Source organism: Nerophis lumbriciformis, linkage group LG23 (genome assembly GCF_033978685.3).
Source record: "Nerophis lumbriciformis linkage group LG23, RoL_Nlum_v2.1, whole genome shotgun sequence".
Classification (NCBI taxonomy): Eukaryota; Metazoa; Chordata; class Actinopteri; order Syngnathiformes; family Syngnathidae; genus Nerophis; species Nerophis lumbriciformis.
Window position 1 is genome coordinate 26,631,661 of NC_084570.2, and position 18,183 is coordinate 26,649,843.

General features: G+C 39.2%; 2 protein-coding genes across 2 annotated transcripts in view; one reads left to right on the forward strand and one right to left on the reverse strand.

Moving 5' to 3' along the window:
• Positions 1-3: 3 nt before the first annotated feature.
• Positions 4-2,243, reverse strand: LOC133622584 (uncharacterized). Its single transcript, XM_061985418.2, has 6 exons — positions 2,146-2,243; positions 1,918-2,058; positions 1,513-1,833; positions 1,213-1,415; positions 955-1,114; positions 4-628 (listed from the first exon to the last, which is right to left on the reverse strand). The coding sequence occupies exons 2-6, from the start codon at positions 2,015-2,017 to the stop codon at positions 555-557; spliced, it is 858 nt and encodes a 285-aa protein (XP_061841402.1). The 5' UTR covers positions 2,018-2,058; positions 2,146-2,243; the 3' UTR covers positions 4-554.
• Positions 2,244-10,779: 8,536 nt separating this feature from the next.
• LOC133622298 (sortilin-like) overlaps positions 10,780-18,183 on the forward strand; it is a 90,993-nt gene continuing 83,589 nt past the window's right edge. Inside the window, exons 1-2 of the mRNA XM_061984873.2 lie at positions 10,780-11,049; positions 15,327-15,943. Coding sequence (XP_061840857.1) covers positions 15,731-15,943 — 213 coding nt within the window. The 5' untranslated portion in view covers positions 10,780-11,049; positions 15,327-15,730. The remainder of the gene's footprint in view (positions 11,050-15,326; positions 15,944-18,183) is intronic.

The following is an 18,183-nucleotide window of genomic DNA, read 5'->3' on the forward strand; positions in this document are numbered from 1 at the left end:
GTAAGAGTCCAGTCCATAGTGGGGCCAGCAGGACACCATCCCGAGCGGAGACGGGTCAGCAGCGCAGAGATGTTCCCAGCCGATGCACAGGCAAGCGGTCCACCACGGGTCCCGACTCTGGACAGCCAGCACTTCATCCATGGCCACCAGACCTGTGCCCCCCACCCCCTCCACAAGGAAGAGGGGAGCAGAGGAGAAAAAAGAAACGGCAGATCAACTGGTCTAAAAGGGGGGTCTATTTAAAGGCTAGAGTATACAAATGAGTTTTAAGATGGGACTTAAATGCTTCTACTGAGGTAGCTTCTCTAATTGTTACCGGGAGGGCATTCCATAGTACTGGAGCCTGAATAGAAAACGCTCTATAGCCCGCAGACTTTTTTTGGGCTCTGGGTATCAATAATAAGCCGGAGTTCTTTGAACGCAGATTTCTTGCCGGGACATATGTACAATACAATCGAGTGTTTATAATTGCAAATTCAACACAGAACTGGGATCTTCATGAATTGATTTAAAACATTGGTATAATTACTTTATCATTTACCTGGTCACTCATCTCACTGTCCATTTCCTTTGTACACCTCCCTTTGCCCTTCTTCGCCGTCGCTTCCTCTTAATTCCTCCTCTTCTCCTGCAAGTAGTTATAATTGCAAATTCAAAAGACATGCAGTGGAACTTCAATAAAATGGAATTCAAAATTGGGATATCTTATCATAATTCTCCGTACCTCAAACTTTGAACCTCCCTTTCGGAAAGTGGCCAGTTTCAGGACCTCTCCAAGCTCACAATCTACTTCAGCTGTGGTCGTCTGTTTGTGAACACCCCTGCAGGCCTCTGGAATCACCAGCACAATTTAGAATTCCCTTTAGAATAAATACCGTAATAATAACAGCTAGATCGACCTTGTGAGCATACATGCAACATGTTCAAAGATGCAAACCTATTATTAACACTTACTTATTATTATTCTGTAAAAGGGCAAGTCCTCAAATGCCACTTTGCCTGTCTTTCCACGGAGACCAAGCTGCTCCAGGACTTTGTTTGTGGCAATTTTCCTCAGCATTGTCCTCACTGTGTCTGCCAAATTCTGCCCACCAAGAGCAGTAAGAGCTTTCACCTATACAAATAAATAAACAACAATATCGTACTTGATTAGAACATGTTTTTTGATAACTAAACAAAATAATTTTGCAATGGGGAATTAAAACTAATTACCAGCTGCTTTCTGAGCAGAAGATCAGTGTCGAGCTGTTCACTGAAGGTCTTAAGCTGCTCAAGAGTCTCGAAAGGCTTCTCAATGAGATCTTGAACATCCACAGCTTCTGGCCCCACAGACTGTGCTGCCAGCCCTCTCAGCATGCGCATAATTTCTCCCTGGTTCTCAACTAGTTTTTGAACTTTCATGTTTAACTGGAAAACTGCAAAGACAACAAAAGTCAAAGAGGTAATTCGTATTACTGCCCGTTGTAACAGCCTGTTTAACACCACCTATCAACAGTTAAATAGCCAACTAACGTTCACTTTCAAGGGCATTCCTGCTGCTTCTTGGAGTGGTCTGGTACTGACTCGTACTGGTTGGAGTGGTTTGGTACTGGCTTGAGCTGGATGCATGATTCCTGTCTGGACTGAGCCTGTAAGTGCTGCTTCTCGCTGGGCTGTGAGGTCGGCCTGGATGCCTTGGAGTGGTGTAGTATTGGCTGGTACTGGCTGAAGTGGTCTGGTACTCGCTGGAGTTTGGAAAGTTCAATGGTGGGAGCACTGGCAGTGGGGGTGCCTGGATGAGGATCTGTAATTTCTCTTTTCTGCACTTCTTTTTTGGCCGAATTTCCTCTTCGCCTAAACCAACGAAGACAATAACATTTATGCACCACTAAGTAGTGTTTGAGTATTGTAAGTAAACAGTTTTGAAAAGTGACTAACCGTCAGCATCAAACACATCTTCCTCATCGTTTCTATAACGTTCAGGGGTGATGTGGCTCCATTTGGTTGACATTTCTTCTTCCTCTGGGCTCGAAAACATTTCAGCTTGTTTTTCATATTGAAGGGCCTTGTCAAAGTCTTCTGCAAAATTTCAAAGTATGTTGATGACTCAAGATGAATTATGTTGTTTAAGATATACATGATATGACTTTGACAATATTCCCTTACCAGTCAATGTTTTCCTGAAAACCCGAATTGGCAGCCTATCCCAGACTTCTTTGTCAGAAATCTCAGCTCTCCGGATTCTGGAGTGGGTAGGATTTGGCTTTGGCCAATAGCAGAAGCTATTCTGAAGATAAAATAATCCAGACCTCAAAATATCTTCAAAGCAGTCACTATCACTCTCATTTTCTGAATCAGATGACAAGGTGACATGATGGTCGATTAGTCTCCAATCAGAATCATTTTCATCAGGCTCATCACCAGAGGTGGGTAGAGTAGCCAGAAATTGTACTCAAGTAAGAGTACTGTTACTTTAGAGATTTATTACTCAAGTAAAAGTAAGGAGTAGTCACCCAAATATTTACTTGAGTAAAAGTAAAAAGTATGTTGTGAAAAAACTACTCAAGTACTGAGTAACTGATGAGTAACATACACACTCATATCATATATATATATATATATATATATATATATATATATATATATATATATATACATACATACATACATATACATTGATATATACAGTACGTATATAATTTATATGTATTTATTTTGTTGTTTTTGTTTACATGTTAAAGGTGTTTTAATGAATATACATGCATGTTTAACATATATATTCCTTTCTTTCATGAAGACAACAATATAAGTTGGTGTATTACCTGATTCTGATGACTTGCGTTGATTGTAATCAGACAGTTGTGATACGTCCACGTTTTCAAATGGAGGAGAAGAAAAGTTCCTCCTTTCTGTCTAATACCACATGAAAGTGGTGGGTTTTTGGCATCTTTTTTGTCCAGCTTCCATATTCGTTTTTATACACTTTACAAGAAATATATTGGCGTCAAACTCCGTAGCTTGCTAGCTTGTTTGCGCTGGCTTTCGGAGACTCTTGTTTTGAAAGCGCAGGCGCGATGGAGCGGCACTTTTATTGTGAAGACAGGAACGTCCTCGTGCGGTTGAAATAAAAAAGTATCTTTTTTCCTTCACACTTTTGATTGATTGATTGGAACTTTTATTATTAGATTGTACAGTACACATTCCGTACAATTGACCACTAAATGGTAACACCCGAATAAGTTTTTCAACTTGTTTAAGTCAGGTCATGTGACCACCTGGCTCTGTTTGATTGGTCCAACGTCACCAGTGACTGCATCTGATTGGTCGAACGAAGTGAAACGTCACCGGTAAGGCAGGCACTTTGACGGTCTGTCTGACAGACCAAAACAAACAAAGCGTGCAATAACAGATCGATAAAAATTAGTAGCGAGTAGCGAGCTGAATGTAGATAAAAGTAGCGGAGTAAAAGTAGCGTTCCTTCTCTATAAATATACTTAAGTAAAAGTAAAAGTATGTTGCATTAAAACTAAGGCTGAAACGACGCGTCGACGTAGTCGACGTCATCGGCTACGTAAATACGTCGACGTCATTTTTATGCGTCGACGCGTCGCATATTTACGTCACACTGCCGTCATGGCGGAGCGCAAAGCAGACGATGCGAGCGGTGCGAGCGAGGGGGAAAAAAGCACGCCAAAAGTCGTCAAAAGTGTGGGGGTATTTCAATAAACGGCCTTATAATGTTGTAGCGGCGAACAGCTGTCTCGTCAGCTGACGCGCGAGCTCGCAACCGTGGCTGTTTAGCAACCAGCCAAACCCCACTTAATAAAATTATATTTTATCTTAGAGCACATATCCGCATCCCTATTCACCTAGGCAACCCCAGGAAATGTATATAATTCGGCATTATTTCGGCCAGTCGGCTTATATGATCAGAGCCGATCAGTTTACGTTCACGCGCAGGTATAACGCGGGGCGCTCCCGTCTCATCTGCTGGGGCACGAGCCCAGTAATTAGACCGCTGTGTCAAATCAAGGAGTACAAAAGACGCCAGCGCAGAGTGGAAAAAGGTTTAGTTCATTACAGATAACCCAGAGTTGTGACAAAAGTATGTAAGATTTAATATTTCTCTTCGTGGGTGTGGCGCACTTGTTGCGCTGGTGAGATGCATGTAGCGTGCTTAGTCTGGAGGCTAAATACACACAGTGTGTTATGTAACTGTTGTTTAGTGTTGATATTCTTTGCTTAGTTTGATAAATGTTGGAGCAGTTTGCTTCATCAGGAGGGTGAAGTCGCTCAATTTAAAGTGTTGGATTTAACTGTGTTGGTGAGGGCGTAGAAAAAGGGGCATTTTTCTACCAGTAGACAGCGTTTAAGATTGAGTGTTTCACTGCTAAATTAATAATATATTTATATTGAATATGGATTTTAAATATGTATCTAAATAGGTGGTTAATTGGTTAGGTATTTATGTATTTGCATATTGGGTTTTCTGCTGCATTTATCTATTGTGTTTCTGGGTTTAAATGTATTTTATATGTATCTTGGTGCATTTATGTTGAGACAATTTATTTAAAATCTGTTTTAACTTAAAGGGAAAAGATGTGTCCATTTTCTTGCACTTGTTTAATGGTTAAGAGTTTGATAGCCTAATTAATAATTGTAAATTATGGTATTGATAATTGATTGATTTTTTTACAGCATGTTAATCTTGGTGTTTTGTCCTTAAAGGTTTTTCACCTACTAAAGAAGCTAAAGGCTACTAAAGGCTACTAATGACAGCTAAAGAAACTAAAGTCTACTAACACTGCTAAAGACTGCTAAAAAGACTAAAGAAGAAAAAAGAAGCTGTTTCTTCATTGGATAAACTGTTGCAAACTAAAGGAAAATAAATGGAATAAGTAACTACGGCCTGGTCTTTTGAGTGAAATCCAGAAGCCACATTCAGCATTGGTACATCCCTTCAAGTGTGGGATAAGCACAGCGAAAAAAGCAAAACACTTGACAGTTGTTGTATGCACACTGTGTCGAGCGGAAATGGCCTATCATAGCAGCACAACGGCTATGAAGGAACATTTGAAAAGAAAACACCCGACAGCGTTCTTGCCATCACCATCAACTAGTCAATCGTCCGCGTGAGTATACGTTGTCATCATTACACAAAAACATGAATGTGTCATTTGTATCTGCGTTGTAAATTCATAAACTAAAACACTGTTTCGCTCTGAGAGGCGCGTTTGGCGTGCCTGTTCAGTGTTTACAAAGACACGCTCCTCTTTAACGCTAACGTTAACTAATTGTGCAAATACCTTTTACAACATTAACAGTTACATATACTATGTACAAACCAACAATTAACTTTCACTTTAATCATACTATCATTGTTGCGTTATTAAGCAAAATAAGCAATACTTTTACTTTTGTTGAAATGTTTACACTGTTACAGAATATTTCCTTTTGCACTTTTTTGTATTGGATGTTTATCTTTATTTTTGCACATTTTAAAGCAAAATAAGCAATACTTTTACTTTTGAAATGCTTATACTATTGCAGAATATTAAGATTTGCACTGGATGTTTACTTTTATATTTGCACATTAAAAAGCAAATAAGCTACTTTTAATTTTGTTAAATGTTAAAAGTTTTAAATGTTTACATTGTTACAGAATATTTTGTCATATTGTTGTCAATGTTGACTGAGTGGCCATACTTTTTTTTTTGTAAATAAAAGTCATGCCTTTTGAAAAAACTGGCCAACATTTATTTTTTCATCTTCATTTTAAATTAAAAAAATAATCGGTAAAAGGAAAAATAATCTATAGATTAATCGAAAAAATAATCTATAGATTAACCGATTAATCGAAAAAATAATCTATAGATTAATCGATAGAAAAATAATCGTTAGCTGCAGCCTTAATTAAAACTACTCTTAGAAGCAGGCCCGGCCCTAACCAATCTGGCGCCCTAAGCAAGATTTTAGGTGGCGCCCCCCCACATCGGCAGTGAAGTGTATATACTCACAAGAAACTGAATAGCTTTGTCTTTGACCTCTTTTTTTTTTTACTTACAACTATACCTAATATATAAAGGGGTGGAAAAGTGAATATTACCTGCAGGGCAAACATTAGCTAAGCAGAAGGCAATAACAATGTAAACAAAAAACACCTGCTTAAAAGATCTAATACAAATGTCCCTGAGGAATGTAAGGTGGGAGTACTGTAATTACCTAACATTACATTATTATTTTCCATAACAATTTAGCCCACTCCACAATATTAACCCGACGTTAAAACAGAACTAGCTATTTATTGATTAGCAATTGCCGAATCATGTAACATTAGCTTAATGCTAAAAAACCAGCTACTATCACATTCTGTGACAGACAAATAATTTCATGTAGGCTAACGTTACCTACCTGCTACCTCTGTCTTTTTTCGTTTCTCCTCCTCTTCTTTTCCCTTTTTTCTTCCCTGGGCACCTGACAGTTTTGGCCGTTTTGACATCTTGTGTTGATTTTTTGATGTGTTGACGTCCAAAAAGAGTCATGATACGGGAAGGGAGGGGGCGCATCGTGCGGGGGGAGGGGGGTGGGGGGGGGGGGCGTAATGTTGTAACAAATAATATTTCTATTAAATAGGCTTTACTTTGCATTTTAATTAACGTGGGATTATTTTTTGTATTTAGAAATAATAGTACCAACTTTTTTTTTTTCTTCTTTTTTTCTCCAACATTTGTGGCACTGGCGTGGCGCCCCCTGATGGACGGCGCCCTTAGCATTTGCCTATACGGCCTATGCCACGGGCCGGCCCTGCTTAGAAGTACAATTTATCCCAAAAGTTACTCAAGTAGATGTAACGGAGTAAATGTAGCGCGTTACTACCCACCTCTGCTCATCACTATCAGGGCCACTGTAGGTGGCATTGTCAGCACCCGCGGCAGTGCAGGAAGCAGTCTCCGCAGCATCCATGTACTGAAGGGTTGTCACTGTTTCTGGAGTTGTAAAGATTGTCGTGTCATTCTCTTGCTCGCTATCATTACTCTCTAATTCTAAAGTTGACTGTCGGCATTGCTTCTTCAAATGCCTAGTTGTGGCAGCCCATCTACGCTTATAAGCCCTCTGTTGAAACTTCTTCATTGTGTTGTTTATTCTATAAAAAAAAAAAAACAAGGAAAATAGGTTGCCCTATTATCGCCCACATTTTTACTATATTTTGCTAAAAACATCAAAATTAATTGTATTTTTATTTGTATTTTTTTGTGACTCCTTATTACATCCAGCCATAGAATTATACATTAAAATAAACATATTTGAAATAATTGATTTTAAATTATCATAATAATTCATTTAAAATGACCATATTTAATTATTAAAATAATAGCTTGTTTATCAACAACTTTAGCATTTTATTCATTACATTTTGAAACTCTCAGAAGCCAAGTTATGTTATATTCCTTAATATTTATTTATGCAAGTTTGAAGTGCCAATTATCCAAACACAGTTTTGTTTGCATATTTTCAGGATGTAGATATATATATATACTTGATTTGGTGAATTCTAGCTGTCAACATACTCCTCCCCTCTTAACCACGCCCCGCCCCACCCGCCCCCACCCCCCGAAATCGGAGGTCTCAAGGTTGGCAATGCTCAATAGCTTCAGTTTCTTCTTCAATTTCGTTTTCGCTACCTGCCTCCACACTACAACCATCAGTTTCAATACATGCGTAATCTGTTGAATCGCGTAAGCCCCTGAAATCCGAGTCTGAATCCGAGCTAATGTCGCTATATCTTGCTGTTCTATCCGCCATGTTTGTTTGTATTGTGACGTCACAGGAAAATGGACGTTTGTATATAACATTTTTTTAGGGATATTGCGTAATGGGTACAATTTTGAAAAAAAACTTCGAAAAATAAAATAAGCCACTGGGAACTGATTTTTAATGGTTTTAACCCTTCTGAAATTGTGATAATGTTTAACAGAACGTTCAGGCAACATTCGTGCCATATGGACCTCAAAATATGACACTGACGGGGCAAATTATTGTTTAACTAGGCTACAGATAGATCCACCCTTCTTCAGAAGTCATTCGTTGGTATTTGGAAACTATATAACAGCCAATATGCACGAGAAATGCATGCTAGTTTATATGGTGCCGCGCGGCAGTTGAGCATGGCGCGCATTTGACACAACGCTAAAACCGTAAAATGGTCTGAAATTAATCATGTAGGGTAGATATTGTTACACAAAAACGTGCTTCATATTTCACTCTTTCTATCTACTTACATGTGATCAATGGATGGCGCACCGTATTGCCTGATTATCGGGGTTCTGGAATTTGCAGCGTTGTCGAGCTTCGTCTTTGTCCCACGGAAGCTTCTACGCGCATGCGTGCAGCCTTGACTCAGCTCAGCTGACGTCAGATTTGTTCGAAAAACACAACACGTTCGCGGAACGTTAGGGAAACGTTACTACATAATGTATATAAAGTAAATATGCGAAAAAAAACATTCCGAAAAGCCTAACGGTCGCTGTTTCCATTGCAGGCAAATATTTTGTGTGTCAGATAGGTTTTGATATGTTCTGAGAATGTTCTTAGAATGTCTCATCATGCATAACCAAACGAGAACCATACAGTAACGTTACGCTAACGTTAGGTGTTACCTGGGTTGTAAATATATTTGTTTTATTGTATTGTTACATTAATAGCTGTAGTATTATTATAGGATGGCTTGTTAAACATTTTATAGGATTTTCAGAGGGAGGAAAAACCAAGACATTTAATATAAAATGTAAAATGAACAAATACATAAAAAGAAAAAGAAAAAAAATGGTTAAAAGCCATCGTCCCGGGGAGCATTTCATTTCGTCCCGTGCATTTTTTTTTTACCGTCCCCGGGACGACGGGACTACGTTAATCTCAAGCCCTGGAAGTTACATTTTATTGTTTGCATTATTTGTTTCAGCATTGCACTTTGAAGATGGTCCCTCAGCTCTTTGACAGCTTTGGCTCTTTTTCAGATCAGCAGACGGACTCTAAGTCTTTCTTATTTACAGTATTTATAAACGTTTCTCATTTCTATTCAGACTTCCATATATATTTAATTTCCTTAGCGGCTTGCCATAATATATATGCAGTACATAAATATATATTATATAAGCCAAATTATCCCGATCCAGATATTACTTTAATTCAAGTAATTAAGTAATATTTCCAGGGCTTGAATTTACAACCATTTTAGTCACAAACGTATGTGCTCAAAATGTCATCTGTGCAACTTCAAAATATTTGGGAACAAACAATTACTGTATTGTGAGCGAAAGTCGTGGCATTAGTCTCTATGTTGTGAATTAATAACATAGAGGCTAATGCCATGACTTTCATTGTGTTTCAGTGTATCTTGAAGGATCATGTTTCTTGTTGATGCTGTGAACAAAATGTCACTGTGCAAACCCATGTTTGTTGTTGTACTGAACACAGATTGAAAATAAACCGACTGAAATAATAATAATAACAATTAATCATTTCTAAGTCTTTGTTAGCCGTTTGTGAAGTTTTGTGCTCGTGCGCTACGTCCTGTGCATCTCCTGGGGGCTAAGCCCCCCCTGTCCTTAAAAGCTAGTGACGCCCCTGAAACGGTAACCAGTGTTGGGACTAACGCGTTACTGTAACGCCGTTAGTTTCGGCGGTAACTAGTAATCTAACGCGTATTTTTTTATATTCAGTATCTCAGTTACCGTTAGTACATGATGCGTTACTGCGTTATTTTACATTATTTTTTATGTAGTATCAGCTAGACACAGAAGATCTGAGTGTGTTTTATTGGAGAGTTGCAGTGTCGTTCTTCTGAATCTTCCTCTGTCACAAGCCGGAGAGAAGAAAAGAGGCGCTCTGCGTGTGTGTCTGGGTGTGGGTGTGGGGAGAGGAGGGACACACGTGATCCGCGGTTTGATATATGAAAAAAAAAAAAAAAGTTGTTCGCACGTTCAGTCCACACACAGCGTGGTCATGGCGAGCGGAGTAACGGAAGAGCTTCAACGCCCCGCGCAATTGAATCGGTGTGTTTATAGGTGCAGACTCGGTTGTGCAAAACGAGGGTTTTAAACACATGCTGAACGTGCTTGAGCCACGTTACGACATCCCGTCGCGCACCCACTTCAGCGATAAGATTGTGCCAGATCTTTATGAGCAGGAGAAGAAAAAAGTTGTGGATGAACTATCCTGAGCATCATCTGCTGCGCTCACGAACTATGTGACGATAAGCGCTCACTTCATCACAGCAGACTGGCAGATGAGAAGACACGCCCCCTCTACGAGAGTCACCTTGTGCAGGTACTGGCACAAGCAGTGGAGGAATGGAAGATAAAGATATCCCTGTCACACGTGATCAGTGTTGGGACTAACGCGTTACAAAGTAACGCGTTACTGTAACGCCGTTAGTTTCGGCGGTAACTAGTAATCTAACGCGTTATTTTTTTTTATTCAGTAATTTAGTTACCGTTACTACATGATGCGTTACTGCGTTATTTTACGTTACTTTTGATGTAGTATCGGCTAGAAACAGAAGCGCTGCGGTGCCGTTCTTCTGAATCTTCCTCTGTCACAAGCCGGAGAGAAGAAAAGAGGCGCGGTCTATGTGTGTGTGTGCGTGTGTGTGGGGGGAGGTTTGATCCGCGGTTTGATATATGAAACAAAAAAAAAAGTTCTTGGCACGTTCAGTCCACACACAGCGTGGTCATGGCGAGCGCAATAACGGAGGAGCTTGAACGCCCAGCGCCATTGAATCGGTGTGTTTATAAGTGCAGATTCGGTTGTGCAAAACGAGGGTTTTAAACACATGCTGAACGTGCTTGAACCACGTTACGACATCCCGTCGCGCACCCACTTAAGCAATACGATTGTGCCAGATCTTTATGAGCAGGAGAAGAAAAAAGTTGTGGATGAACTATCCCGAGCATCATCTGTTGCGCTCATGACAGACGGGTGGACGTCCAGCGGAACTATAAGCGCTCACTTCATCACAGCAGACTGGGAGATGAGAAGACACGCCCCCTCTACGAGAGTCACCTTGCGCAGGTACTGACACAAGCAGTGGAGGAATGGAAGATAAAGATATCCCAGTCACACGGGATAATGCCAAAAATCAAATAATTACAGAGAATGAGGCAGGACTGGGACCACAGATAGGTGCTTTGCACATGTAGTGAATTTGGCATCACAGAAGGGAATCTCAGTCAATAGGATGGAGCGCCTCTTTGGGAGGATCAGGAAGGTTTCTTACTTCCACCCAAGCACAACAGCTGCTCATGTGCTTAAGACAAAGCAAGAAATGCTAAAGCTGCCTGCTCATACATGATGTCCCAACGAGGTGGAACTCCACTTATGATATGTTGGAGCAGCAGGCAGCTATATACTCTGCATTGACCCACAACACCCTGAAGACAAATGTCACCCTGTCTGATGATGATGTGAGAGTGGCAGATGAGGTCCTCTAGGTGCTTAAACCCCTCAAAAGTGTTACATCTCTACTGAGCACTGAAACTTCACCATGTGTGTCAATGATCCTGCCACTGAAAACAAGGATTCTACAATCCATGGCTCCAAGTGTGGAAGACAGCAGCATCACTCCAGATGTCAGGCTTTATTTCACTACCTATGTTTCAAGGAAGATGATGTTTCTTCTTATGTTGCACTTAAACTTGTTTTTTATTAATGGTCATTGGTCCAAGTTTAAAGAAAGGAGGAATGCCTTTTTATGTTGCACTGTTTTTCATTAATTATGTTAAAAGGAAAATAAAAATGCATGTCAAGTTGATCAACAGATTGTATTATTCTCCAGTGCAATAACAGTACTGAAATGAAGGCAAAAAGGGCATTAATGGGAGCTTTAAAAAAAAAAGAAGAAAAAAAGAAGTAACTAAATAATTACTTTTCACAGTAACGCATTACTTTTTGGTGTAAGTAACTGAGTTAGTAACTGAGTTACTTTTGAAATAAAGTAACTAGTAACTGTAACTAGTTACTGGTTTTCAGTAACTAACCCAACACTGCACGTGATAATGCCAAAAATCAAATAATTGCAGTGAATGAGGCAGGACTTGGACCACAGATACCACTTCTCCTTATATGCCACATCAATATGGAATGCACTCCCAACAGGTGTAAAAGAAAGGGCATCCCTATCCTTCAAAACCGCACTAAAAGAACACCTCCAGGCAACTTCAACCGTAAACTAACAAACTTCTTTTCACATCCTACCTCCCCGGATTGTAAATAATCAAATGTAAATAATCAAATGTAGATACTTATTCTTATGCTCTCTGATCTCTATCTCTATGTCCACTACTTGCTGTACATATCCTACCAAGTCAGTCCTACACTGTTCCAATGTCCATTTCTCTGATGATGCAATTGATGATGACTGAAGTGTTGATATCAACCAAACCTACCCCCCACCCCTCCCCACCATCCACACCCCCGATTTTAAATAATGTACAAACCCTGTTTCCATATGAGTTGGGAAATTGTGTTAGATGTAAATATAAACGGAATACAATGATTTGCAAATCCTTTTCAACCCATATTCAATTGAATGCACTACAAAGACAAGATATTTGATGTTCAAACTCATAAACGTTATTTTTTTTTGTGCAAATAATAATTAACTTAGAATTTCATGGCTGCAACACGTGCCAAAGTAGTTGGGAAAGGGCATGTTCACCACTGTGTTACATGGCCTTTCCTTTTAACAACACTCAGTAAACGTTTGGGAACTGAGGAGACACATTTTTTAAGCTTCTCAGGTGGAATTATTTCCCATTCTTGCTTGATGTACAGCTTAAGTTGTTCAACAGTCCTCGGGTCTCCGTTGTGGTATTTTAGGCTTCATAATGCGCCACACATTTTCAATGGGAGACAGGTCTGGACTACAGGCAGGCCAGTCTAGTACCCGCACTCTTTTACTATGAAGCCACGTTGATGTAACACGTGGCTTGGCATTGTCTTGCTGAAATAAGCAGGGGCGTCCATGGTAACGTTGCTTGGATGGCAACATATGTTGCTCCAAAACCTGTATGTACCTTTCAGCATTAATGGCGCCTTCACAGATGTGTAAGTTACCTATGTCTTGGGCACTAATACACCCCCATACCATCACAGATGCTGGCTTTTCAACTTTGCGCCTATAACAATCCGGATGGTTCTTTTCCTCTTTGGTCCGGAGGACACGACGTCCACAGTTTCCAAAAACAATTTGAAATGTGGACTCGTCAGACCACAGAACACTTTTCCACTTTGTATCAGTCCATCTTAGATGAGCTCAGGCCCAGCGAAGCCGACGGCGTTTCTGGGTGTTGTTGATAAACGGTTTTCGCCTTGCATAGGAGAGTTTTAACTTGCACTTACAGATGTAGCGACCAACTGTAGTTACTGACAGTGGGTTTCTGAAGTGTTCCTGAGCCCATGTGATGATATCCTTTACACACTGATGTCGCTTGTTGATGCAGTACAGCCTGAGAGATCGAAGGTCACAGGCTTAGCTGCTTACGTGCAGTGATTTCTCCAGATTCTCTGAACCCTTTGATGATATTACGGACCGTAGATGGTGAAATCCCTAAAGTCCTTGCAATAGCTGGTTGAGAAAGGTTTTTCTTAAACTGTTCAACAATTTGCTCACGCATTTGTTGACAAAGTGGTGACCCTCGCCCCATCCTTATTTGTGAATGACTAAGCATTTCATGGAATCTACTTTTATACCCAATCATGGCACCCACCTGTTCCCAATTAGCCTGCACACCTGTGGGATGTTCCAAAAAAGTGTTTGATGAGCATTCCTCAACTTTATCAGTATTCATTACCACCTTTCCCAACTTCTTTGTCACGTGTTGCTGGCATCAAATTCTAAAGTTAATGATTATTTGCAAAAAAAAAAAGTTTATCAGTTTGAACATCAAATATGTTGTCTTTGTAGCATATTCAACTGAATATGGGTTGAAAATGATCCTGCCACTGAAAACAAGGACTCTACAATCCATGGCTCCAAGTGTGGAAGACAGCACCATCACTCCAGATGTCAGGCTTTATTTCACTACCTATGTTTCAAGGAAGATGATGTGCCTTCTTATGTTGCACTTTAAGTTGTTTTTTATTATTGGTCATTGGTCCAAGTTTAAAGAAAGGAGGAATGCCTTTTTATGTTGCATTGTTTTTCATTAATTATGTTAAAAGGAAGATACAAATGCATGTCAAGTTGATCAACAGATTGTATTATTCTCCAGTGCAATAACAGTACTGAAATGAAGGCTAAAAGGGCATTAATGGGAGCTTAAATAAATAAATAAATAAATAAGTAACTAAATAGTTACTTTTCACAGTAACGCATTACTTTTTGGTGTAAGTAACTGAGTTAGTAACTGAGTTACTTTTGAAATAAAGTAACTAGTAACTGTAACTAGTTACTGGTTTTCAGTAACTAACCCAACACTGACGGTAACTGAGTTACTGAAAATAAAAAATAGTGCGTTAGATTACTATTTACCGCCGAAAGTAACGGTTAGTCCCAACACTGCACATGACACAACCAGACTGTTTATTTGCAGCTTTTTAATGTCCTAAAAATAAATGGGGGATTAGGGACTAACTGAAATATAATAGTTAAGAAAGTTAGGAAAAAAACTTTTTAAAAGTTGACTTGTCACATTTTAGGTTAAGTTTCCATGGTAACGGCTTGTTTGCTGGTTTATCTTGAGATTGTGCCATATTGCCACTCGCAAACATCTTAAACCCTTGTGTCATGGCAGTATTGTGTGACAATATGCACGTTTCTTGTAAACTAACCAGTTACAGTTATGCATAACTAATTATATACTTTAGTTGTTATGCATAAATATAATGGGAATAGATCAATATATTTATTTCATCAAGTGTTGTGTGCTAGCAAAATGTCTGGTTAGCATTAAAAAAGATACAGTCCCTCAAAATGTTTAAAGACTATAAAAAAACTAAATACCGAAATGTTACATACAAAAAAGTATATAATACAGTAAATCGCACATGGGTTTTTAAAAATTGAAGCCTACAAAACCGTATAATTAAGTTCATATTATTAAGATATGTTTAAAAGACCACATTTCCGTTTTTACTACAGTATTTAACGTGTCAGTACTGTATGCTGTTGGCGTATATAACTTCACAGTGTCAAAGAGAAGCAAAAAATAATATTTGCGTCTCGGATTTTCCGAAGAAGTTACATAATTTCGCCACACCTAGTGTGTGTGTGACAATCACTGGTACTTTAACTTAACTTAACTAATATGTTTTTAACATTGACTTGTTGTACAATTGACAACCAACAGGGGCTGCTAGAACCTCGGGAAACCTTCGACAACTGCCAGTCAAGGAAGAATCCTCTGGTCCAATGGGAATGCAGGGTATTCTCGTCCTGACCAATCACGAGGCTACTGCGGATGGCTGTTAATGAAGATGCGTTGGGCGAGATGAGGGGGCGGGGCCAAGAGGAGTCAGTGTTGTGGATTAATGAAGCACCGTGAGCGTGGAGCCGACTGTTAAGGTCAGATGGTATTACATGTATGACCGCTAGGGAGCAGTACTGGTTAGTATTCAATTTACTGTGCGATATAATGTTGTAGAGCAAGACTGCATGGAGAAACATGTATGTTGTTGAGAACGTCAGTCATTAAACTAAGTTACTTGCTATCAACACGGCCTCATTCTTTAAAAGACCAGCCGTCCTTTAAATATGCTTTCCGCGGCTTCCATTTTCTCCTGTGCTTTCCTCACATGCGCGCTGGCGAGACATTTCGACGCGGGGGAAAAGTCGTTCGCCGGGAGGCTGCCGAGGGATTTGAGCGGTGATGAGGAGCGACGCAGTTGGCAAAAGTCGGCTTTGAATGGACACTCATGCCCAACTTTTCCTGGAGTCCAGTCAGCGCTGCTCAACAACACCCACACTGTGAGTGACTATTTTCACCTCCGTGATTAGCCGTCCAAAAGTCTTTATTTGTCCTCGTCTGGGGGTTGGAACACGTCCCGTGGGAGAAGGTTACACACAGTGACTTCTGTTGAGTGAAAGATGACAACCATGACTCTCAACAAAAAACTATTTAGGAGACTTTGAATATTGTGAACATTTCTGGTAGTATTTTAATACCCATATCCTTTTTTAAAACGATTAGTCAAATTGTCAACACAACACACAAACCTACACCATTTTTACTATGACCAATCTTTTATATTCGGTTTTCTGTTCAGACTAAGGCTGCAGCTAACGATTATTTTTCTATCGATTAATCTATAGATTATTTTTCTATCGGTATAGATTATTTTTTTCAATTAATCTATAGATTATTTTTCCTTTTACCGATTATTTTTACTTAAAATGAAGATGAAAAAATAAATGTAGGCCAGTTTTTTCAAAAGGCATGGCTTTTATTTACAAAAAATAAAGTATGGCCACTAGGGCTGAAACGACACGTCGACGTAGTCGACGTCATCGGTTACGTAAATACGTCGAGGACGTTTTTGTTCGTCGACGCGTCGCATATTTACGTCACACTACCGTCATGGCGGCGCGCAAAGCAGACGGTGCGAGCGAGGGGAAAAAAGCACGCCAAAAGTCGTCAAAAGTGTGGGAGTATTTCAATAAACGGCCTAAGAAGAAACGCTACTTTTACTCCGCTACTTTTATCTACATTCAGCTCGCTACTCGCTACTAATTTTTATCGATCTGTTAATGCACGCTTTGTTTGTTTTGGTCTGTCAGACAGACCTTCAAAGTGCCTTACTGGTGACGTTTCACTTCGTTCCACCAATCAGATGCAGTCACTGGTGACGTTGGACCAATCAAACAGAGCCAGGGGTCACATGACCTGACTGGCTCCGAGCTAACTTCGGGTGTTACCATTTAGTGGTCAATTGTACGGAATATGCACTGTACTGTGCAATCTACTAATAAAAGTTCCAATCAATCAATCAAAAGTGTGAAGGAAAAAAGACCCTTTTTTTTATTTCAACCGTAAAGACTGACTGCACAGTTCCTGTCTTCACAATAAAAGTCCCGCTCCATCGCGCCTGCGCTTTCAAAATAAGAGTCTCCGAAAGCCAGCGCAAACAAGCTAGCAAGCTACGGAGTTTGCCGCCAATGTATTTCTTGTAAAGGGTATAAAAACGAATATGGAAGGTGGACAAATAAGATGCCAAATAACAACCACTTTCATGTGGTATTAGACAGAAAGGAGGAACTTTTTTTCTCCTCCATTTGAAAACGTGGACGTTACCAGCACTGCTTCCTGATTACAATCAATGCAAGTCATCAGAATCAGGTAATACACCAACTTATATTCTTGTCTTCATGAAAGAAAGGAATCTATATGTTAAATATGCATGTATAATTATTAAAACACCTTTAACATGTAAACAAAAACGGCAAAATAAATAAATATAAATTATATACTGTATATATCAATGTATGTATATATATATATATATATATATATATATATATATATATATATGTGTGTGTGTGTGTGTATATATATATACACATATATATATATATATATATATATATATATATATATATATATATATATATATATATATATATATATATATATATGATATGTGTGTGTATGTTACTCAGTACTTGAGTAGTTTTTTCACAACATACTTTTTACTTTTACTCAAGTAAATATTTGGGTGACTACTCCTTACTTGAGTAATAAATCTCTAAAGTAACAGTACTCTTACTTGAGTACAATTTCTGGCTACTCTACCCACCTCTGCTAATAATGTTGTTGTATGCACACTGTGTCGAGCGGAAATGGCCTATCATAGCAGCACAACGGCAGCGTTCTTGCCATCACCATCAACTAGTCAATCGTCCGCGTGAGTATACGTTGTCATCATTACACAAAAACATGAATGTGTCATTTGTATCTGCGTTGTAAATTCATAAACTAAAGCACCGTTTCGCTCTGAGAGGAGCGTTTGGCGTGCCTGTTCAGTGTTTACAAAGACGCGCTCCTCTTTAACGCTAACGTTAATTAGTTGTGCAAATACGTTTTACAACATTAACAATTACGTATACTATGTACAAACGAGCAATTAACTTTCACTTTAATCATACTATCATTGTTGTGTTATTAAGCAAAATAAGCAAAAGTTTTACTTTTGTTGAAATGTTTACACTGT

Coding starts and splice junctions, on each gene's coding strand:
- LOC133622584 (XM_061985418.2), bottom strand. CDS start 2,017: ATGTTTTCGAGCCCAGAGGAAGAAGAAATGTCAACCAAATGGAGCCAC. Junction 1,834..1,917: donor AGATGTGTTTGATGCTGACG/GTTAGTCACTTT, acceptor TCGTTGGTTTAG/GCGAAGAGGAAATTCGGCCA. Junction 1,115..1,212: donor TTCTGCTCAGAAAGCAGCTG/GTAATTAGTTTT, acceptor TTATTTGTATAG/GTGAAAGCTCTTACTGCTCT.